This window comes from Ornithorhynchus anatinus, chromosome 14, assembly GCF_004115215.2.
Source record: "Ornithorhynchus anatinus isolate Pmale09 chromosome 14, mOrnAna1.pri.v4, whole genome shotgun sequence".
Taxonomy (NCBI): domain Eukaryota; kingdom Metazoa; phylum Chordata; class Mammalia; order Monotremata; family Ornithorhynchidae; genus Ornithorhynchus; species Ornithorhynchus anatinus.
The window spans coordinates 47,510,989-47,534,017 of NC_041741.1; the positions used below are offsets into that span (position 1 = coordinate 47,510,989).

The 23,029-nt window shown below is 53.7% G+C and overlaps 1 protein-coding gene across 1 annotated transcript; it reads left to right on the forward strand.

The window, feature by feature from the left end:
• The first annotated feature begins 5,088 nt into the window (after window positions 1-5,088).
• WBP2NL (WBP2 N-terminal like) lies at window positions 5,089-22,303 on the forward strand. The gene is made up of 8 exons (XM_029079236.2): window positions 5,089-5,228; window positions 17,699-17,807; window positions 18,182-18,317; window positions 18,994-19,086; window positions 19,419-19,643; window positions 19,883-20,017; window positions 20,249-20,325; window positions 20,840-22,303. The coding sequence occupies exons 1-8, from the start codon at window positions 5,167-5,169 to the stop codon at window positions 20,885-20,887; spliced, it is 885 nt and encodes a 294-aa protein (XP_028935069.1). The 5' UTR covers window positions 5,089-5,166; the 3' UTR covers window positions 20,888-22,303.
• The last annotated feature ends 726 nt before the right edge of the window (window positions 22,304-23,029 follow it).

Sequence of the window (23,029 nt, forward strand, 5' to 3'; positions counted from 1 at the left end):
CTGAAATTTAATTTTTATTTCCTTCCCATCGATACATTTCTTTATTCTTCAGTTATCTCCTGGCGTGATTCTCCCCCTCAGAAATTTTCCCTCTTTAGGGAGGTTTATACTCTTCACACCTGTAGTTGTTATAGTTGTTATAGTATTTGTTAAGTGCTTTCTATGTGTGAGGGTAAGATACCAGTTAATCAGGTTGAACACAGTCCCTGTCCCACATGTGGCTCACAGTCTAAGTAGGAGGGAGAATATGTATTGGATCCCCCATTTTACTGTTGAGGAGACTGAGGCACAGAGAAGTGAAGTGACTTCCCCCAGGTCACAAAGCAGATGAGTGGCAGAGCCGGGATTAGAACCCATGTCCTTTCACTCCCATGCCCACGTTCTTTCCACTGGGGCACACTGCTTCTGCCTGTCCCATCTAAATCTAGCCAATAGCAATATTACTATGTACCAATTATTAAAAATGTTGAATTTGATATTTTTATGTGTAGATATGTAGCTACTTAATTTTAAAGGTGTGGTCTTACACGGCCCATTGATCGAAAAGGCACTTTGCGGTAGAAAACTAGAAATCTGTCATTACCTCTGCTAAGTCAGTCAACCGGTAGTATTTTTTGAGTGCAGGGCACTGTACTAAGAGTCTGAGAAAGTACAGTAGAGTTAGTAGACGTGATCCCTGTCTTCAAGGCACTTACCATCTTAGTGGAGGAAAAAGACACCAAAATCAAACAATCTGTCATTTTCTACCGCTAAATCCAAGTGGATTATAAATTTATATTCAAGTCGGTCAAAATACTTCCAAGTTGAGGTAGAGGAGGAGGTGTTAAATCCAGATAAACTTTGCAGCCTGAGCTCAAAATGAGAGAGGGCTGTAAGAACTAACTGCATTAAAATTAAACGGCGCTAATGTGAATGGGAAATGGCCGTTCCTAATAATAACATTTCTAGTTGATTGTGCAACTTGTTTTATTCCATTTGTTCCTTACTGTTCTGTAAAGTACTTAAATCTCGTCAATTTTTGGGGTCTTGAAAATGCATGAATGCCCATCACATTATTCCCCACAGGAAACGAAGCGGAATTTCACGCTCTCACTAAGCATTTTATTTTCAAAGAAGCAATTAAGAGCACTAACAAGATACAGCAGTCCGCAGTGAGGTGTCCCACCCACTTTGGAAACACCAACCAATAGATGATCTGCACGCAGAACCAAAGGAAAAATGTTGGATTCTCTCCCCATCTAAACAATTGCCTCTCACCGTGACTGTCACCGTACCACAAAGAGAAACTAGAGGATGTACAAGTCCAAGCGGCCGTGTGCGGATCAGTCAGTCAACGGTATTTATTAAGCACTTACTGTGTGCAGGGCATTATATTAAGCACTTGGGAGAGTACAATATAACAGACGCGTTCCCTGCCCACAACGAGCTTGTAGTCTAGAGGGAGAGACGGACATTAATATAAATAAATGAATAAATTATGGATATAAATAATAAATTATGGAGCAGAGGACGGAGCAGGCCAGAGTCTGATAAGCTCCAAGTTCTTTCTGAGGAATTACTACATCAAGGAGGGACCTCCAAATCACCCACTTGGCTAATATAATAATAATAACGTTGGTATTTGTTAAGCGCTTACTATGTGCAGAGCACTGTTCTAAGCGCTGGGGTGGATACAGGGTAATCAAGTTGTCCCACGTGAGGCTCATGTTCTTAATCCCCATTTGACAGATGAGGTAACTGAGGCACAGAGAAGTGAAGTGACTTCCTCACAGTCACACAGCTGACAAGTGGCAGAGCTGGGATCTGTGCTCTTGGCTGGACAGGGAACGTATCTATCAACTACTCTCCCAAGTGCTTAATACAGTGCTCTGTACAAAGAAAGTGCTCAAAAAATACCACTGTTTGATCGATTCAATCACCATGCCCCCTCCTATTTTACCTTGCTGCTTTTCTACTACAACCTAACTCACACATTTCACTCCTCTAATGCCAACCTACTCGCTCTACCTCGATCTCATCTCCCTCACCACCGACCTCTCGTCCACGTCCCGCCTCCGGCCCGGAACAATCTCCTTCTTCACATCCGACAGATGATCCCTCTCCCCATCTTCAGAGCCTTATTAAAAGCCCATCTCCTCCAAGAGGCCTTCCCTGACTTAAGGCCTCATTTCCTCTTCTCCCACTCCCTTCTCCGCTGCCCGTTAACTTGGATTTTCATCCTTTATTCACCCGTCCCTCAGCCTCACAGCACTTATGTATAGATCCATAATTTACCGGTTTATATTAATATCTGTCTCTCCTTCTAGACCGTAAACTCGTTGGGGACAGGGAGTGTATCTAGCAACTCTTTTATATCGATACAGTGTCCTTCACACAGTAAGCACTCAATAAATACAATTGATTGATCAATCTTGGGGAACCAAGAGTGGGCCTAGGAGGCAGAGGACCTGGGTTCTAATCCCAGCTCCGCCACTTGCCTGCAGTGTGACCTTGGGGAAGTCATTTCCCTTCTCTGTTTCCTCAACTGTGAAAAGGGGATTCAAGACCCGTTCTCCCTCTTACTTTCATTCATTCGATAGTATTTATTGAGCGCTTACTACGTGCAGAGCACTGTACTAAACGCTTGGAATGTACAATTCGGCAACAGATAGAGACGATGAAGGGAGACACTTAGACTGTGAGCCCTGTGTGTAACAGGGACTGTGTTCCATCTGATTATCTTCTATCTATCCCAGCAGTTAGTACAATGCTTGGTAATAATAATGTTGGTATTTGTTAAGCACTTACTCTGTGCAGAGCACTGTTCTAAGCGCTGGGGGAGATACAGGGTCAGGTTGTACCACGTGCGGCTCACAGTCAATCCCCATTTTACAGATGAGGTAACTGAGGCACAGAGAAGTGAAGTGACTCGCCCACAGTCACACAGCTGACAAGTGGCAGAGCCGGGAGTCGAACTCATGACCTCTGACTCCAAAGCCCAGGCTCTTTCCACTGAGCCACGCTGCTTCCAGATTAAGCACTTAACAAATACAACTCTCATCATCGTTATCATCTCCGCAGCCAAACGTCCTGTTGGATCAAAGAAGCTCAACCACGTCTCCGATATAAACGGCAAATGTCCAAAATACCAACATTATTATTTCTCCCCCCCTACTGCCTGACAGGAAGCCATCAAGATTTGGGGTGTGGTTAGTTGAAGCTCCCAAGACTGGTTTGAAGAAGATGACTCACACGAAAAGACTATCTGCAGCAAAACAAGCACCGAAACAATACGATCCTTACAGTGCCTCTCGACCCTGCCGAGAAAGAGGCTTACGGAAACTTTCATCGTGACATGGAAATCAAGTTGAGAAGCAGTGTGGCCTAGTGGAGAGAGCCCGGCCCTGGGCTTTAGAAGGACGTGAGTTCTTAATCCCGGCTCTGCCAACTGCTTGCACTGTGACCTTGGGCCACTCACTTAACTTCTCTGAACCTCAGTGTCCTCACCTGTAAATTGGGGAACCTGTCCTCCCTCCTACTTAGACTAAAGCCCCATGTGGGACAGGGACTGTGTCAGACCTGATTCACTCGTACCTACCCCGGTGCTTAGAATAGTGTTCGACACATAATAATAATAATGTTAATAATGTTGGTGTTTGTTAAGCGCTTACTATGTGCAGAACACTGTTCTAAGCGCTGGGGTAGATACAGGGTAATCAGGTTGTCCCACGAGAGGCTCACAGTCTTCATCCCCATTTTACAGAGGAGGTTACTGAGGCACAGAGAAGTTAAGTGACTTGCCCAAGGTCACACAGCTTGTACTATGAACCCCATGTGGGACAGGGCCTGTGTTTGATCTGATTATCTTGTATCTGCCTCGGTGCCCTTAGCACAGTGCTTGGCACAGAGTTAGTGATGATGGCATCTGTTAAGCGCTTACTATGTGCCAAGCACTGTTCTAAGCACTGGGGGGGGGGTTACGAGATAATCAGGTTGTCCCACGGGGGCTCACGGTCTTCATCCCCATTTTACAGATGAGGTCACTGAGGCCCAGAGAAGTCAAGTGAGTTGCCCAAAGTCACATAGCTGACAGGCAGCGAGGCGGGGATTTGAACCCATGACCTCCGACTCCCAAGCCCGGGCTCTTTGCACTGAGCCACGCTGCTTCTCTAGTGCTTAATAAATACCAGCATGGTCTAGCAGACAAAGCACAGGCCTGGGAGTCGGAGGACGTGGGTTCTAATCCCAGATCCGCCACTTGTTTCCTATAAAACCTTGGGCCAGTCACTTCATGTGTCTGGGCCTCAGTTACCTCATCTGTAAAATGGAGATTAAGACTCTGAGCCCCAAGAGTTTCACAGACTGTGTTCAACCTGATTATCTTAATCAGAAGCAGCGTGGCTCAGAGGAAAGAGCACGGGTTTAGGAGTCAGAGGTCATGGGTTCTAATCCTGACTTTGCCACCTGTCAGCTGGTTGACTTTGGGCAAGTCACTTCACTTCTCGGTGCCTCAGTTCCCTCATCTGTCAAATGGGGATGAAGACTGTGAGCCTCACGTGGGCCAACCTGATGACCCTGCATTTCCCCCAGCGCTTAGAACAGTGCTCGGCACATAGTAAGGGCTTAACAAATGCCACCATTATCATTTAGAAGCAGCGTGGCTGAGTGGAACGAGCCCTGGCTTGGGAGTCAGAGGTCATGGGTTCGAATCCTGGCTCTGCCACTTGGCAGCTAGGTGACTTTGGGTAAGTCACAACTCCTCTGGGCCTCAGTTGCCTCATCTGTCAAATGGGGATGACGACTGTGAGCCCCACGTGGGACAACCTGATGACCCTGGATCTCCCCCAGCGCTTAGAACAGTGCTCTGCACCTAGTAAGAGCTTAACAAATACCAACAGGACTATTCCACCCCCGAATCCCGATCCTGTGTGGGATCCGCGCCGGGTTTCCGGCTGAGCTCGGGCGCGCCCCTCCCCTCCCCTGACGTCACACCCAGACCACGTGACCCGACGGCCCTCGGCCCCGCCCCCCGCGCCACAATCTCCGCCGACCACGGACGGCGCCTGCGCGCCGCGGGCCCCGCCCCTTTCCTGACCGACCCCTCCCCCCTCCCCCTCAGGAGCCTCGAGCCCGCGGGGCCGCGCGCGTGCGCGCGCTGGTGACGTGGGGTGATTGGCCGCGTCCAAGATGGCGCTGAACCAGCATCACTCCCGGGAGGGCGGCGGCGTCGTCGTGCCCAACGCCGAGTGGTACTTCGGGGCGGGGGGCCCGAGGAGGAAAGGAGGGGAAAAAGGGGAGGCGTGTGAGGGGGGGGAGGAAGGGGAGGTTTGGGGGTTTGAACGAGTCGGGTGGGTGGGGGGGGGTCTCCTTTAGTCCTCCTCGACCACTCTTGCGTCACTTCCGGTTTACCAACTGGCAAGGAGGCCTTGCCTCAGGCCTCAGGACGCCCCTCTTGGGGCCTCCATTTTGGGGCGCCGGGAGGGAGGGGCTGCTGGGGAGGGACACGTTTAGGGGTAGAGGAGACCCCCTCCCCAAAGACTGCGGGGCCGCGGGTGCCATCAGCCGCCCCGGGCCTGTCCAGGCCCCACCCCCCAAGGGACCCCCCCAAGCCAAGAACCACGGGCCTCTTCATTCATTCCCTCATTCATTCATTTATTCCCTATTCATTCACTCATTCACTCCCTCCCTCATTCGTTCACTCGTTCACTCCTCATTCATTCATTCGTTCATTCCCTCATTCATTCATTCACTCCCTATTCATTCACTCATTCACTCCCTCATTCATTCATTCACTCCCTCATTCATTCATTCACTCCCTCATTCATTCGTTTGTTCATTCGTTCACTCATTCATTCATTCCCTCGTTCATTCCCTCATTCATTCACTCATTCACTCCCTCATTCGTTCACTCGTTCACTCCTCATTCATTCATTCATTCCCTCATTCATTCATTCACTCCCTATTCATTCACTCATTCACTCCCTCATTCATTCATTCGTTCGTTCATTCGTTCACTCCTCATTCATTCATTCGTTCGTTCATTCCCTCATTCATTCCCTCATTCATTCACTCATTCACTCCCTCCTTCGTTCACTCGTTCACTCCCTCATTCGTTCATTCGTTCACTTCCTCATTCATTCGTTCGTTCATTCCCTCATTCATTCATTCGTTCCCTCATTCGTTCATTCATTCATATGGAAGCAGTGTGGCTCAGTGGAAAGAGCCCGGGCTTGGGAGTCAGAGGTCATGGGTTTGAATCCCGGATCTGCCACTTGTCAGCTGTGGGACTGTGGGCAAGTCGCTTCACTGGGCCTCAGTGACCTCATCTGTAAAATGGGGATTAACTGTGAGCCTCACGTGGGACAAGCTGATTACCCTGTATTTACCCCAGCGCTTAGAACAGTGCTCTGCACAAAGTAAGCGCTTAACAAATACCAACATTATTATTACTATTGCTATTAGTATTCACTCCCTCATTCATTCACTCATTCATTCATTCAGTTGTATTGTTGAGCACTTACTCTGTGCTGGACTAAGCGCTCAGAGTGGACAATTCGGCCACAGGGACGATAATCCGAGTAGACTGTAAACCCATCAATGGGCAGGGATGGTCTCTCTCTGTTGCCCAATTGTCCGTTCCAAGCGCTTAGGACAGTGCTCTGCACGTAGTAAGCGCTCTTTCTACCGCCCACCCCGCACGCTCCGCTCCTCCGCTGCCCACCTCTTCGCCGTCCCTCGGTCTCGCCCATCCCGCCGTCGACCCCCGGGTCACGTCCTCCCGCGGTCCTGGAACGCCCTCGCTCCTCACCTCCGCCAAACTCATTCTCTTTCCCTCTTCAAAACCCTAGTTAAAAATCACCTCCTCCGAGAGGCGTTCCCAGACTGAGCTCCTCGTCCCCCTCTACTCCCTCTGCCATCCCCCCTTTACCTCTCCGCAGCTAAAGCCTCATTTTCCCCTTTTCCCTCTGCTCCTCCACCTCTCCCTTCCCATCCCCACAGCACCGTACTCGTCCGCTCGACTGTATATATTTTCGTTACCCTATTTATTTTGTTAATGAATTGTACATCGCCTCGATTCTATTTAGTTGCCATTGTTTTTACGAGATGTTCTTCCCCTTGACTCTATTTATTGCCACTGTTCTCGTCTGCCCGTCTCCCCCGATCAGACCGTAAGCCCGTCAAACGGCAGGGACTGTCTCCATCTGTTGCCGACTCGTTCATCCCAAGCACTTAGTTCAGTGCTCTGCACATAGTAAGCGCTCAATAAATACTATTGAATGAATGAATAAATACTATTGAATGAGTAGTCACTGTTCTGGGCCTCAGTGACCTCATCTGGAAAATGGGGGTGAAGATTGGGAGCCCCACGGGAGACCACCTCATCACCTTGGATCCACCTCAATGCTTAGAACAGTGCTTGGCACATAGTAAGCGCTTAAATCCCATCATTATTATTATTATTAATGGTGGTATTTGTTAAGCGCTTACTATGTGCCAAGCACTTCTCTGAGCGCTAGGATAGATGCAGGGTAATCAGGTTGTCCCACATAATAACAGTGTTTGTTAAGCGCTTACTATGTGCTGAGCACTGAGAGCTAGGGTAGGTCCAGGGTAATAAGGTTGTCCCACATAATAATAATGGTATTTGTTGAGCATTTACTATGTGCTGAGCACTGTTCTAAGCACTAGGATAGATACAGGGTAATCAGGTTGTCCCACATAATAACAGTATTTGTTAAGCGCTCACTATGTGCCGAGCACTGTTCTGAGTGCTAGGGTAGACACGGTAATCGGGTTGTCCCACATAATAATAACAGTATTTGTTAAGCGCTTACTATGTGCCAAGCACTGTTCTGAGCGCTAGGGTAGATTCAGGGTAATCGGGTTGTCCCACATAATAATGATAATGGTATTTGTTAAGCGCTTACTATGTGCCGAGCACTGTTCTGAGTGCTAGGTTAGATACGGGGTAATCAGGTTGTCCCACATAATAATAATAGTATTTGTTGAGCATTTACTATGTGCTGAGCACTGTTCTAAGCGCTAGGATAGATACAGGGTAATCAGGTTGTCTCACATAATAACAGTATTTGTTAAGCGCTCACTATGTGCCGAGCACTGTTCTGAGTGCTAGGTTAGATACGGGGTAATCAGGTTGTCCCACATAATAATAATAATAATAGTATTAAGCGTGTACTGCGTGCCGACCACTGTTCCAAGCACCAGGGTAGATACAACATGGGACAAACTTAATCCCCATTTTACAGATGAGGGAACTGAGGCACCGAGAAGTGAAGTGACTTGCCAGAGTCACAGAGCTGACACGTGGTGGAGCCGGGATTAGAACCCACGACCTCTGACTCCTAAGCCTGACTCTTTCCACTGAGCCACGCTGCTTCTCGTGCAGTCCCTGCCCTACCGCGGGTTTGCGGTCTGAAAGGGGGAAGACAGACGGCAAAACAAAAGAAGTAGGCATCAATAGCACCAAAATAGATAAAGAGAAGCATAGCTATATACACATCATTCATAAAATAGATAATATATACAAATAGGCGCAAGTGCTGTGGGGAGGGGAAGGGGGTAGAGCAGAGGGTGGGAGGGGGAAGGGCAGGAGGAGCAGAGGGAAAGGGGGGGGCTCAACCTGGGAGGGCCTCCTGGAGGAGGTGAGCTCTCAGGAGGGCTTTGAAGAGGGGAAGAGAGGGAGTTTGGCGGAGGTGAGGAGGGAGGACGTTCCAGGTCAACGGTAGGACGTGGGCCACGGGTCGCCGGCTCTCCTCACCTGTCGCAGTACAGCAGATCTGTTGCATAATAATAATAATAATAATAATAATAATAATAATAATAATGTTGGTATTTGTTAAGCGCTTACTAAGTGCTGAGCACCGTTCTAAGCGCTGGGGGAGATCCAGGGTCATCAGGTTGTCCCACGTGAGGCTCACAGTTAATCCCCATTTTACAGATGAGGTAACTGAGGTAAATGAGGTAACTGAAGCACAGAGAAGTGAAGTGACTTGCCCACAGTCACACAGCTGACAAGTGGCAGAGCTGGGAGTCGAACCCATGACCTCTGACTCCGAAGCCCAGGCCCTTTCCACTGAGCCACGCTGCTTCCCCCTGCTTAGACTGTAGGCTCCTTGAGGACAGGAATCGTGGCGGTTTATTAATAATAGTAATTTGGTATTTGTTTTCGTACTAGGTACCAAGCACTGGGGTGGATACATTTTTTTTTTTTTTTGGTATTTGTTAAACACTTTGCGTCAAGCACCATTCTAAGTGCTGGGGTAAATACCGGTTAATCAGGTCCCTGTCCCATATGGGATCACAGTCTAGGAGGAAGAACAGGTTTTGAATCCCCATTTGACAAGAGGGTAAACTGTGGCACAGAGATGTCAACTGACTTAATAATAATGTTGGTATTTGTTAAGCGCTTACTAGGTGCCGAGCACTGTTCTAAGCGCTGGGGTAGACACAGGGGAATCAGGTTGTCCCACGTGGGGCTCACGGTCTTAATCCCCATTTTACAGATGAGGTAACTGAGGCACCGAGAAGGGAAGTGACTCGCCCAGAGTCACACAGCTGACAAGTGGTCGAGCCGGGATTCGAACCCATGACCTCTGACTCCAAAGCCCGCGCTCTTTCCACTGAGCCACGCTGCTTCTCCCAAGATCCCACAGCCGTCAAGTGATCCTGTTTTTTCCAGGCCTGTGCCTTCTCCATTAGTCTTCTAGACTGTGAGCTCGTTGGGGGCAGCAATGTTTCTGTCTGTGGTTATGTTGCATTTTCCCAAGTGCTTAGTACAGTGCTTTGCCAACGGTAAGCGCTCAATAAATATGACAGTGAATTAGGCCGCGGTGCTTGATAATCCACACTTAAACTACCAAATGGAGAAGCAGCGTGGCCGAGTGGAAAGAGCCCGGGCTTGGGAGTCAGAGGTCGTGGGTTCTAATCCTGGCTCCGCCACTTATCTGCTGGGTGACCTTGGGCAAGTGACTTCACTTCTCTGGGCCTCAGCGACCTCATCTGTAAAAACGGGGATTAATAATGTTGGTATTTAAGTGCTTATTATGTGCAGAGCACTGTTTTAAGCACTGGGGGAGATTTACAGGGTAATCAGGTTGTCTCCCATGAGGCTCACTGTCTTAATCCCCATTTTAGAGGTGAGGGAACTGAGGTACAGAGAAATTAAGCGACTTGCCCACAGGCAGAGCCGCGTGAGCCCCACGTGGGACAATCAGATGACCCTGTATGTACCCCAGCGCTTAGAACGGTGCTCAGCACATAGTAAGCGCTTAACAAATACCATTATTATTATTATAAAATCCCCCAACCTCCCTTGATAACACACCGTGATATCGCCACTCCTGAGCACAGTGGGGATGGGGGACGCGTTAGAGGAGAAAGCAAGACTAATAACAAGCGGGGAAGATGTCTTCATCGCTTCTTGGGGCCAGCACTGAGGGCCTTGGAGCCGTTTCGCGAGGGCTCGCTTCAAACTGGAGGGGTCACGTTGAAGGGACCGAACTCTAGGACTTCCATCAGTCGCCCCAAGTGGAACCTCTTAATTTTAGGGGTACCCCACAGGCAGCCCCTCCACACAGCAACCCTGGGGAGGTGAAATGGACGCCTCCTCTCGCCCAAGGGCAGGGCCTCGAGCACCTGTCTTGTTCTCTCCTCTCCCTGACACCCGACCCCACTCCAGAGTAGCTTCCGCAAGGTGCGGCCCAAGTCCTTCGGTGGCACCCCTGCCCCCAGTTTTCAGGGCAACCGAGACGGGAGGCTGGTCGAACTCCTGCCCGGTTACAGCAGAGCCTCAGTGATGCTCAGCTCCGTGGAAATGTCCGTTCCAGAAGCTGTAGGTGGTTGAACCCGGCCCGGGGCCTTTGACTCATCTTGCAGTGACATTCACTGGGGGAGGGCTAATGGACTTTGAACCAGAATTTATTTCACACTTGAAAGTTTAAAGGCTGCCTTTTCTCTGGACAGTATGATTTCGGGGCGTCGGAGGGACCCGCCCATTAAATTGTGCTTGGAGTAAGCTCGTTGTGGGCGGGGAGTGCGTCTGTTGCTATATTCTACTCTCCCAACTGCTTAGTACAGAGCTCTGCACACGGTAAGCGCCCAATAAATATAGTTGAAGGAAGGAATGGTGCAGTGTAATAATTGTGGTATTTACTATGTGCCAGGCACCGTTCTAAGAGCTGGGATGGTTACACGATATTAGGGTTGGACACAGTCCCTATCACATATAGGGATCACAGTCTTAGTTCTCATTTTACAGAGGAGGAAACTGCACTACTGAGAAGGGAAGTGACTTAGCCAAAGTCACAGACCAGACAAGTGGCAGAGCCGGGATTAGAACCCACATCCTTCCGTCTCCCGGGCCCACGCTCTATCCACAAGACCACGCTGCTTCCCTAGTTGTTTAGGCTGGTGGGGAATTCTTTTTCTTCCTCCCCCTGGCCTCTTTCTCCTTGACTTTGTCTTCTGATGGATCTCCGTGCTCTTCCGAGAATGAGATTACTGAACTTAATAATAATAATTATTATGGCATTTAAGCGCTTACTGTGTGCAAAGCACTGTTCTAAGCGCTGGGGAGGATAGAGGGTGATCAGGTTGTCTCCCGTGGGGCTTATTCCGTAAAGTGTGGGTAAAGCACGTCATTGCAGTTGGCTGTGTGCCAGAAGCCTCCTGACTCTACGCAAGAGCCGAACCTCGGGAGTCGGAGGGCCTGGATTCTAATCCCAGCTCCGCCACTTGCCTGCTGTTGGACTTTGGGCACGTCACTTCACTTCTCTGGGCTTCGATTGCTTCATCTGTAAAATGGGAATTAAGATCCTGAGCCCTAAGTGGGACGGGAAATGCATCCAACCTGATTATCGTACTGTACCCCGGCGCTTAGAACAGGGCCTGGCACATAGTAAGCGCTTAACCGTAAAGAAAAAGTCCAGAAGGAAAGGGTATAGTAAGCACTTAAAGAATAAGCCCTTACCACCTGCCAAATACTGGGATAGACAAGAGATAGTTGAGTCAGACACTCATGTTACTAGAAGTAATATAGAAAGGAGAAGTGTGGCGTAAGGGAGAGACCCCGGACCTGGTAGTCAGAAGGCCCTGGATTCTAATCCTGGCTCTACCAATTGCTTGCCGTGTAACCTAGGGCAAGGCACTTCACTTCCTCTGTGCCTCAGTTTCCTCAACCGTCCTCCCTCCTACTTAGACGGTGAGCCCCACGCGGGCCAGGGACTGTGTCTGACGTAATTAACTAGTACCTACCCCAGAGCTTGGAACAGTGTTTGGCATATACTAAGCGCTTAACAAACACCGTAAAATATAAAAAGGGCCAGAACTGGCACCTATATTCTCAAATGGGTGTGTGTGAGAGAGAGAGAGAAAGGAGAAGACCCAGGTTCACTTTATGAAGTCGCAGGGTAGCTCCAGGGATTCAGCCCAAGGGGTCTGCAAGGAAAAGCCCCCTTTGCCCCCAAAGCCTCCCCTTTGTCTTCCTCTTGGCCCTGAAGAACTTGTTATTCATTCAATAGTATTTATTGAGCGCTTACTATGTGCAGAGCACTGTACTAAGCGCTTGGATTGTACAATTCGGAAACAGAGACACTCCCTGCCCGTTGACGGGCTTGCAGTCTAATCAGGGGAGACAGATGGACAAAAACAAGACAACTTAATAGCATTAAATAGAATCAAGGGGATGTAAACCTCATTAACAAAATAAATAGGGTAATAAAGGGCAGAGAAGGTGTCTTTATTGTTGAATTGTACTCTCCCAAGTGTTTAGTGTAATGCTGTTAGTCTGGGCCTCAGTTCCCTCATCTATAAAATGGGGGTAAAGACTGTAAGCCCCATGTGGCACGTGGACTGTGTCTATCCCGATTGTCGTGATTCTACCCCAGGGCTTAAAAGAGTGCCTGGCATCTAGTAAGCACTTAACAAATGCCGTCATTATTATTGCTCTGCACACAGTTAGCGCTCAAGAAATGACTGGATGAAAGAAGTCTTTAAGGCTGGGATGGGGGGAGAGAGGGAGAGAGAAGGCCCGGCCAGGCAGCTGCCGAGAGCTCTGCTGGCCAGCTCTGCCCCTTCCTCACGGCTCCTCCTGCCACCCCCGAGGTTCCCGCTCCACCCTCCGCCGCCCTGCACCAGGGAACGGTCCAGAACCAAAGCTGAAAAGCCGCCCACATCCTCCAAGACCTTTTTCTCGCCACTTCCCGCAGGGCTCCTTCAAATGAACCCCTAAGAAAATGGAGGCAGGTTTTCCCTTTGTCGAATCTCCAAAGTAGGGCAACCATTTTTTATTTTTTTTCCACCTACTCTGGCCTTGCCTGGGCTCTGCTCACAGGTTTATTGTAGTAGATTCAGGCTGCTTTGAGTGTTCCCAAGATTCCCAGAGCTTGGAGAACGTTTTGCGTGGCTGGTCGCTGGCTTAATAATTATGGTACTTGTTCACCGCTTACTATGTGCCAAGCACCGTTCTAAGCACTGGGGTAGATACAAGCTAATCGGGTTGGATCCAGCCCCTGTCCCAGATAGGGCTCACAGTCTTAATCCCTGAGGGAACTGAGGCCCAGAGAAGTGAAGTGACTGGACCAAGGTCACACAGCAGGCAAGTGGCAGATCCGGGATTAGAACCCAGGTCCCCCTGAGTCCCAGGCCCGGGCTCCGTCTGCTGGACCACGGAAACCTCTCAAGGCGTAAGCCGGCTGCCTGCCCCGTGCCCTGCTCCCCGAAGCGGCTCGGGAGATGTTCGGTTGCTAGGCCGAGTGACGTAGTGCCGATCAAATTTCGGGAACTGTGGGAAGCGGGTCAAGGAGAGACCTAATTAGGCAGAGACGGACTGATCTGAAGGGGACCGTTGGATTCGATTTCTCGAAACCTAGTCCACCGTAGAGATGGTTGTTGAGGAGGAGGGAGCCCATTGCCAACGGAGGCCGTCAGCTCCCTCTCCCCGCTTCGGCCTGATGTAGAGGGCCAGCCCCACCCGTAGAGGCAGGTCGGCCTAGTGGCTAGAGCACGGGCATCCGAGTCAGAAGGACCTGGGTTCTAATCCCGGCTCTGCCACTTGTCTGCCCTGTGACCTTGGGTAAGTCGCTTCACTTCTCTAGCTCTCGGTTTCCTCTTTTATAAAATGGGAGTCAAGAATGAGCCCTATAATAATAATAATGTCTGTATTTGTTAAGCGCTTACGATGTGCAGAGCACTGTTCTAAGCGCTGGGGTAGATACAGGGTAATCAGGTCATCCCACGTGAGGCTCACAGTTAATCCCCATTTTACAGATGAGGTAACTGAGGCCCAGAGAAGTGAAGTGACTCGCCCACAGTCACACAGCCGACAGGTGGCCGAGCCGGGAGTCGAACCCATGACCTCTGACTCCGAAGCCCGGGCTCTTTCCACCGAGTCACGCTGCTTCTATGTAGGATAGGGACTGTGTCTAACCCGATTATCTTGTATGTACCCCAGCGCTTAGAACAGGGCCTAGCACAGAGTAAGTCCTTAACAAATATCACATAGATATGGGGGAAAAGCCCCAGAGTTTCTAGTTCAGAGATGCAAGCGGCACGGCCTAGTGGGTAGAGCTCGGGACTGGGAGTCAAAAGGACCTGGGTTCTAGTCTTGGCTCCGCCACTTGTCTGCTGTGTGACCTTGGGCAAGCCTCTTGGCTTCTCTGGGCCTCAGTTACCCCCAGCCAGTGGGGGTAAATTTGAGCCCCTTGAGGGACAGGGACTGTGTTCAACCTGGTTAGCTTGGATCTATCCCGGCGGTGAGTACGGCGCCTGGCAACTAGTAAGCGCTTAACAGATACCATTTAAAAAGAAAAACTCTCTCCCAGGGGAAAGCTTTGGGCCTGGGATGTCAATCTGTCACCCGGTGGCATCAACAGGAGCCCAGCCAATTAATAATAATAATGTTGGTATTTGTTAAGCGCTTACTATGTGCAGAGCACTCTTCTAAGCGCTGGGGGAGATACAGGGTCATCGGGTTGTCCCCCGTGAGGCTCACAGTCTTCATCCCCATTTTACAGATAAGGTAACTGAGGCCCAGAGAAGTTAAGTGACTTGCCCACAGTCACACAGCTGACAGTTGGCAGAGCCGGGGTTCGAACCCATGACCTCTGACACACAGAGGAAGATTGGGGCAATGAAAAGGGGAGGTAACCCCCGAGCCAAAAGTCAGTCAGCCGTATTTATTGAGCGCTTACTGTGTGCAGGGCACTGTATCGAGCGCTTGGGAGGGCACCATACAGCAATAAACAGACAGTCTCTGCCCACGGAAGTGGAGCAGAGGGATCAGAGAAGTCGGTTACCCGGAGTTTAAACAAGTTCCAGACTGGGCACGGGCAGGCCTTGCTGAATCGAGAATCCCTACGGTAGCCAGGGAAGCCTTTAACCAAGTAAATCCTGGTTTTCTGTTTATCCCCCAGGGGTGTGCCGGCACAGGCCGTGGGTGCCCAAGCCTGCTGGTTTGGAGACGCACTGGGTCAGGGAGGGAGGCGGGGCGGTTGGCGCTACCGGTCGGCCGGCTGGCCTCCTCCGATGGGACTTCCTGGACCTCATGGGGCCTCTGAGTCTGGAGGGATGGTAAACTGTAAGCTCGCTGTGGACAGGGAAGGTGTCTGTTTTACTATCCTCTTCCAAATGCTTAGTACAGTGCTGTGCACGCAGGAAGTGCCCAATGAATACGATTGATTGATTTGGGGCAGGGAGCTTTTAGGGACTCTGCGTGCAAGAGAGTTCCTTCCCTGACTTAAATTGGCATGGCCTCTAGGACCCCAGGATTAGGGGCTGGTGCCCCACCTCAGAAGTGATGGAAGGGCCCAGCCATGGCCCCGAGGGCGAGGAGGGCAGTCACGGCTGGGCCCCGAGGATCCTGGCCCCAAGAGCGGCAGTGCCTGGGGGTCCCCTGGGGACCCCCAGCAGTCCTGGAACGTCAACTCCAGCCCATCGGGTAGTCGATGCCCACGTGGACCTTCAGCTTTTCGCGGGAAGCAGCGCGGCTCAGTGGAAAGAGCCCGGGCTTGGGAGTCAGAACTCACGGGTTCGAATCCCGGCTCTGCCACTTGTCAGCTGTGTGACTGTGGGCGAGTCACTTCACTTCTCTGTGCCTCAGTTACCTCATCGGTAAAATGGGGATCAACTGTGAGCCTCACGTGGGACAACCTGATCACTCTGTATCTCCCCCAGCGCTTAGAACAGTGCTCTGCACAGAGTAAGCGCTTAACAAATACCAACATCACCAACATCATCAGATGGCTGTTTTGGCTCTCTGTCAGTCCATTGCCCTCGATGTCGTCTTGTGCTGGCCGTTTGTGGAGTCCCGGCCTCGAGTTACTCTGTTGGGACCAGCTGACCTCTGGGGGCGAGGCTCTCCTCTTTCGCCCTGGCTCTGGATGCTCATGGGAGTCCTCTCATGCACTCAAATTGGGTTAATAATAATAATGTTGGTATTTGTTAAGCGCTTACTATGTGCAGAGCACTCTTCTAAGCTCTGGGGTAGATACAGGGTCATCAGGTTGTCCCTTGTGAGGCTCACAGTCTTCACCCCCATTTTACAGATGAGGTCACTGAGGCACAGAGAAGTGAAGTGACTTGCCCACAGTCACACAGCTGACAAGAGGCAGAGCTGGGATTCGAACCCATGACCTCTGACTCCCAAGCCCAGGCTCTTTCCACTGAGCCATGCAATCCCTGTCCCATGTGGGGCACACAGTGTCAATCCCCACTGCACAGATAAGGGAACTGAAAACCAGGCAAGAGAAGTGATTTGCTCAAGGTCACACAGGAGACGTGGAGGAGCCAGGATTAGAACCCAGGCCCTCCTGACTCTGCTCTATCCACTAAGCCCCTCTGCAGGGAAGGGTTTGGCAAGCGATCACTCTCTGTTTCTCCCTCTGGGCCGAGGAGAAGAAAGGATGGGGTTTTTCATTCTTCCGTCGTATTTATTGAGCCCGTACTTTCTGCGGAGTGTTGCACTAAGGGCTTGGAAGAGTACAGCATAACAGAAACATTTCCCTGCCCACAACGAGCTTACACCAGCCTTCCTTAGGCGCTTGCAGCAGGCCCTGGTTGAGATCTGCGTGCGCCTCAGAGTTATCGGGACCAAGGGAGAGCCCGACTTTAAATCGCCTGCGTCCCAGGGAACGGCGCAGACTGGTTTATTAAACCACCTCTTGGCCAACACTGTTCCTGCCGCCGCTGGCCAGTATTTGCTCTTTCCCCTGTCGTTCCTTATATCCGTAGCGGGGTTGGAAGGGCTCTCTCCCGGGAGGGGAGTACGTCAGTGAGCGGGGTCCGAGGGCGTCGGCCCCCCCCCCGGCTGGAGCCGGAGAGGAAGCCGGTCCCGGGGGCTGGTCGTTGGAATGGCTCGGAGCAGAACGGAAGCACCGAGCGTCGTGGTATTTTTGGCGTGACGCCCTGCAGGGAGGCCGAGGTGGTCGGCGGGGATGAGGCAGGGGCTGGATGCGGCCCTGACCGTTCAGCGGCGAGTAGACTCCGTGTCGGAGATCGTAGACAGACGCCCGTTGGTTGGCGGGAGCGGGAGAAGGCGGCCGGGGGAGCCCCGAGGCCGAACGTCTGGGGATAACAGGGAGGAGCGGAGGAGAGGTAGTGGGGGGTCTCCCCCTCCCCTTCTGAACCTAGAGAACGGGGAGCATCCTATTGAAATCTCGGGGGTCTCCGACCTGGGGCCGACACTCCCCTTGTCCTCCCGCAGTATCCTCAAGCAGTGCAAAGATGTGGAACTCTCCTTCTCCGACGTGACGGGCAAGCCGGAAGCCTTCAAGGGCACGAAGAAGGGAGCGCTCTTCCTCACCCCCTACCGGGTGCGTTCCGGGACGAGCCGAGAGCCGGCACCGACGGCTCCCGGCCGGTGGGGGCTGCGGGGAAGGTGGAGGAGGGGCCGAAGGAGTCACGTGAAACAGCACCTTTGGGGGCCGGGACCAGGTGGGGGGACCCCCGGTTCGTGCCTGGGCCGAAGGAGGGAAGTCGTGAAGGAAAGCAAGAAGCTTCACCTTGGGGCGCTCGTGGAGGGGGTACAGTAGTAGATGACCATAAGGAAACGGGGGTCTCCTGCTCAGCAAGTGGGTCGATCGGGGGGGGCGGGGGCGGTCAATCGGCGAGTCGGTCGATCTGGGGCAGGTGGGCCTCCTGAAGAAGTTTTTGATTCTGGATCTCCCTCCCCTCCTTTCCCTTCCAGATGATCTTCGTGACCAAAGGCAAAGACGCCATGCAGTCTTTCATGATGCCCTTCTACCTGGTGAAGAACTGCTCCATAGAGCAACCCCTCCTTTCGGCCAACTACATCAAAGGCACGATCAGTGCCGAGGCAGGAGGTGCGTCCGTCTCTCCCTCCGCCCCACCGAGGCCGGCAGCCCACCCGCCCACCACCCAGCCCTCCCAGGAACGGATCGCGGAGGCCGGGAGAGCGATGGGGACCCTCTTGAAGAATCCATACGGCTTCGTTCCGGGCTTTTTCCCGTAGTCACGGAGGCCGTCCCTCTTCGGAGGCCTTCCGAGTGGCCGCAGCAGCGGCGCAGACCCCTCGAGCCCCTTGGCCCACCCCCCACTTTTTTCTTTAATGGTGTTTAAGCACTTACTGTGTGCCAGGGTTACTAAGCCCTGAGGTAGATAGACGATCTGGACATTGCTGGATAGTCCGTGTCCCACATGAGCCTCACAGTCTTAATCCCCAATTTACAGATGAGGTCACTGAGGCCCAGAGAGTGAAGTGACTTGCCCGGTCACAGAGCAGACAGGTGGCAGAGCTGGGATTAGAACCCAGGTCCTTCTGTCTCCCAGGTCCGCGCTCTAGCCGCTAGGCCTCGCTGCTTCTCCTCTGCCGCGCCCGAGCCTGTGGGCGTGGCTCTCCTCACCCCTTCTCCCCCGGGGGCCGAGGCACAAGGGGCCAGGGGCCACCCCAGGGTTTGAGGACAGACGGGGGGGATCGGGGCCCGGCCTCGGCCGGGACCGTTTCTCACGGCTGGCTCCGCGGCTCTTCCCCTCTGTCAGGCGGCTGGGAAGGGCAGGCGTCGTTCAAGTTGTCTTTCAGCAGCGGAGGAGCCATCGAGTTTGGGCAGATGATGATGCAGGCTGCTACTAACGGTGAGCCCCACCGCCGGGACCCGTCAGCCCGTGGGGGTCCCCGGGGTGGGAGCGGGGCAGCGGCCCGTGCCCGAAGCGTTCGCGATCGGCTCCCCGGGAAGGTCGGCGGTCGCCCTACAGTCACCCGCCCCCGGCTCGGCCAGCAGCCGTCGCGGTTCGCGGGAGCTGAGGGGCTGGGGTCGGATGGGTCCCGGGCAGCCGGCTCGGCGGGGTCAGAGGTCAAGGTCCCCGGGGGCAGCGGAGGGGCCTGCCCTGCGCGGCGGGTGGGACCTCGGGCACCTGTTTGTCCGAAGGCGGACGAAGGCCTCTAATTCGTAACCCTTGTCTTGCAGCTTCCAAAGGGATCCCACCTCCAAACCCCAACTATGGCTACGTGCCCATGCCGGGGGGCTACATACCCATGCCGGGGGGCTACGGGCCCGCTCCGGGGGGCTACGGGCCCGTTCCGGGAGGCTACGGGCCTGCCCCGGGAGGATATGTGCCCCCACCACCCTATGCACCTGCCGGGGGATATGGACCCGCCCCACCCATGGGCTACCCATACCCACCACCTCCAGGTAAAGACTTCGGCAGAACTTGTCAGTCAGTCCAACCTATTTATCGAGTCCTTACTGTGTGCAGAGCACTGTACTAAGCGCTTGGGAGAGTCCGTTATAACAGAACCATTTCCTGCCCACCACGAGTTTACAGTCCAGAGTCGCCAAGCCTTAAGAGCGAGGAGGTTGCGAGTTGCCCCCATTCCCTCCCGCCGTCCGTGCCGGGGATTCACTCTGGTTTTATTCCCTCTTGCCTTCAGGGGTGTACCCGGCCCCAGGAGGTCCAGCTCCACCGCCCCCCTACCCGGGGCCGTCTCCCCCGGGACCCTCCGCCCCTGGGCCCTCCTCTGCGGGGCCGTCGGCCCCTTCGGCCTGGATGGACTCCGGCATGCCGGGTAAGGGCCCGGGAAGTGCCCCCGGGGGAGGAAGTGGGGAGGCGGGGGGATGATGTGGCCAACTCTGCCCTCCCCCCTCAGTAAGCCCTGGTTCTGGGTTCATTCCCGTCTTGGCGTTGCCCTCTCTGTCGGACCGGGACCACCCAGGGACAGAGCCGTGGCAGGCCCCCAGTGGGATTCTGGGGAAAGGAGAGGGGGAATTCAAGGGGGTCCTCGTCTCCTTCCCCCCAGGTGGCAATAAGGCGGCGGAAGCGGCTTCGAGTGCGTATTACAACCCGGCCAATCCTCACAACGTCTACATGCCCATGGTGAGTGGTGGCCCCGGCCCCCCCCCTTTGGTTGCGGGGGAGGAGCGGGGGGGCGGCTTTCCTCGGGTGACCTCGGCCAGCTCGCTTCATTTCTCCGGGCCTCGGTTTCCTCATCCGTAACGTCGGAGTTCAACACCTCTCCCTCCCCCTTAGACTGTGAGCGCCATGTGGGACAGGGACTGCGTCTGACCCTTCTACTGACTCTTTTGTCCTTTCCCAAGCATTTCGTACGGTGCTCAGCAAACAGCGAGCGCTCAGTAAATGCCGCTGTTGATTTTCCTGCATCTACTGCAGAGTTTGGCACATTGTGAGCCCCTAACAAAGAACACAGTTATAATTATCGTTATTTCCCCACTCCCGTCAGGTGGGGTTTCTTGCCCGGGGGGTGGGTGCATAGGGACGGAAGTGGTTCAGGAGCCCCCGGACTGGAGACCCTAGCGTCCTGGGCCTCAGGAGATCGGGGGGCGGCCAGCCTGGGGCCAGAGACCGACCGAGCCTTCTGTTCTCTTTCAAGGACAAGCCTCCTCCCTACGCACCTCCGGACGAGAAGAAGAACAACTAAGTGAAGCAGGGGGCTGGGGGACCACCCAATCCCGCCCCTGCTCCTTCCCTGCGACGACAAAAAAAAAAAAGAAAAAAAAAGAAAAAAAGAAAAAGCTGGTTATTCCCCTCTTGTCCCCTTGGCCTGGTCTCCCTAGGGTTCCCGCCGGCCCAGCCTGGCCCTCGGCGAGCGGCAGCGTCCTGAGCGGCCGCTTCCTGGGGACACGGAGGCGGGGGAGGCGGCAGGACTGAGGGACCCGGACTGTCCTCTGCCCCAACAGCCTTGAAATCCAGCTGATTGGGCTCCCTCTGTTTACCGCCCCTGGGGGACAGGTTATTTTTGACCTCTGGACCAGGTGTGTCATGTGGTGTTTGGGGCGGGGGACGCATCTCTTCAACTCTTCCTCGGCGCCCCCCCCCCCCCCCTCGCTCCATGAAGTCGGGGTGCCAGAGGCTCATCTGTGGTCCAGGGAGGGACCAATCTGCAAGTTCATTGCAGCTGCCAAGTGGGTGTGAGACCCGAGGCGTCAACTGGGTGGTCCCAGTTAAGCACATCTCCCCCGATCTGGCGCCACCCACACCTCTGCTCCCCGTTCCCGGAGGTTGGCGGTGGGGAGGGGGGGATTACCGGGCTTTCTAGGTGGCTGACGATTCCTGCCGAGTTGGGGCCTCGGCGGGCATTCCGACGACTGGGCTCTCTCCCCGCTCCGCCCCCTCCTCCTTTCTCCTTCCCTATCCTCTGCCCCTTTGGCATCCTTTCGGTCTCCTCAGCCTGGCGGCTCAGGGTCTCGGGGGGGGTCCCCGGGGCCGGCACGCTGAGCTTCGCGGCCCAGGCCTCGGACGAGGCGGAGGAAAACGGCTTTATCTCTCCTCCGCCCTTGCCCGCGGACCCTGCTGGCCAAAGAGCACAGCTGGGAAGACTGTACTTCCTTCACCCTTTTCCTTGATGGTCCCAAGCTCTTTAGGGTGTGGGCTACCTTGCTTCCAGGGTTGCTTGGGGCCGCCATCCCACTCCCACCCTCTGTCTAGATCTCCCGACGCCGTCAACCTTCGGGGACGCACCTGGGCCGAGGGGGAGGGTACATCTGTCCCACTGCGGAGAAGAAGCCATTGGCTACCTGAGGCTCGCCCTTTTGGGGGCGAAGTGAGAACGGGGTAGGAAACTTCCCACCGAGAGAGGCCCAGAGGAGAGGGGAAGGTCACTCCAGCTTTCCTTCTTGCTCCCCGCTCCTCCTCCGGGGCCCGGACCAGGCCGGACCGTCCCCAAAGAGCCGTGTGGAGCCCCCCCCCCGCCGGCTACTAGCTGGGGCCGCGCGGCCCTTAGCCGTTTCTAGGCAGAATGGGATAAGCTCCAGGAATTTACCGAATTATAAATGTTCAAGTTGTGAATGTTTGTAATTTTTTGCAATGCACTTTAATACAGAAGCATTAAAACCTCCGGGCCTGCGTGTCTCGTGCCTTGCCTGCGGGCATCTCCGGAGTCTCAGAGCGGTGGCGGGGGAGACGCGCTCGCTTTGGGGGGTCCCGTCCTCCCCCTCTCCCACTGCCAGGGGTAAGTGGTATCTGCTGAAAGAGTGAAGGAGCGCCGCCTGGCCCACGTCACCCCCCCGGGCTGGGGTGGGTGGGTTGTGACAGCCCTGCAGCCCGAGGGACCACACTGTAACGGGGTGGTGGGGGGTGGAGGCCTCCGCCCCTCCATCGCGGGCACCTGCAGGGCCTCACGCCGCGCAGGGGCACCGACGGCCCTTTTCTCTACTTCCACCCACGTGGCGCAGTGGAAAGAGCACGGGCTTTGGAGTCAGGGCTCGTGAGTTCGAATCCCAGCTCTGCCACTTGTCAGCTGTGTGACTGTGGGCGAGTCACTTCACTTCTCTGGGCCTCAGTTCCCTCCTCTGTAAAATGGGGATGAAGACTGCGAGCCCCACGTGGGACAACCCGATTCCCCTGTGTTTACCCCAGCACTTAGAACAGTGCTCTGCACATAGTAAGCGCTTCACAAATACCAACATTATCCTTCCCCCTGCCCTGAGGAAAAAAACAAATGTTCCCACCTCCTCCCACCCCGATCGACTCCTGACCCTTCTGGGTTTCTCTCAGCAAGTAGCTTCTGCAGTGACGGAGACGGTGGCCGGAGGGACACCGGGGCCCGGTTGCTACCACTTTT

Excerpts from the sequence above, each read along its gene's own strand:
- WBP2NL (XM_029079236.2), top strand. The coding sequence starts at position 5,167 with ATGGCGCTGAACCAGCATCACTCCCGGGAGGGCGGCGGCGTCGTCGTG. Across the intron at positions 20,018-20,248 it reads GATGGACTCCGGCATGCCGG|GTGGCAATAAGGCGGCGGAA; the intron begins GTAAGGGCCCGG and ends CCTTCCCCCCAG. Across the intron at positions 20,326-20,839 it reads ACAACGTCTACATGCCCATG|GACAAGCCTCCTCCCTACGC; the intron begins GTGAGTGGTGGC and ends TTCTCTTTCAAG.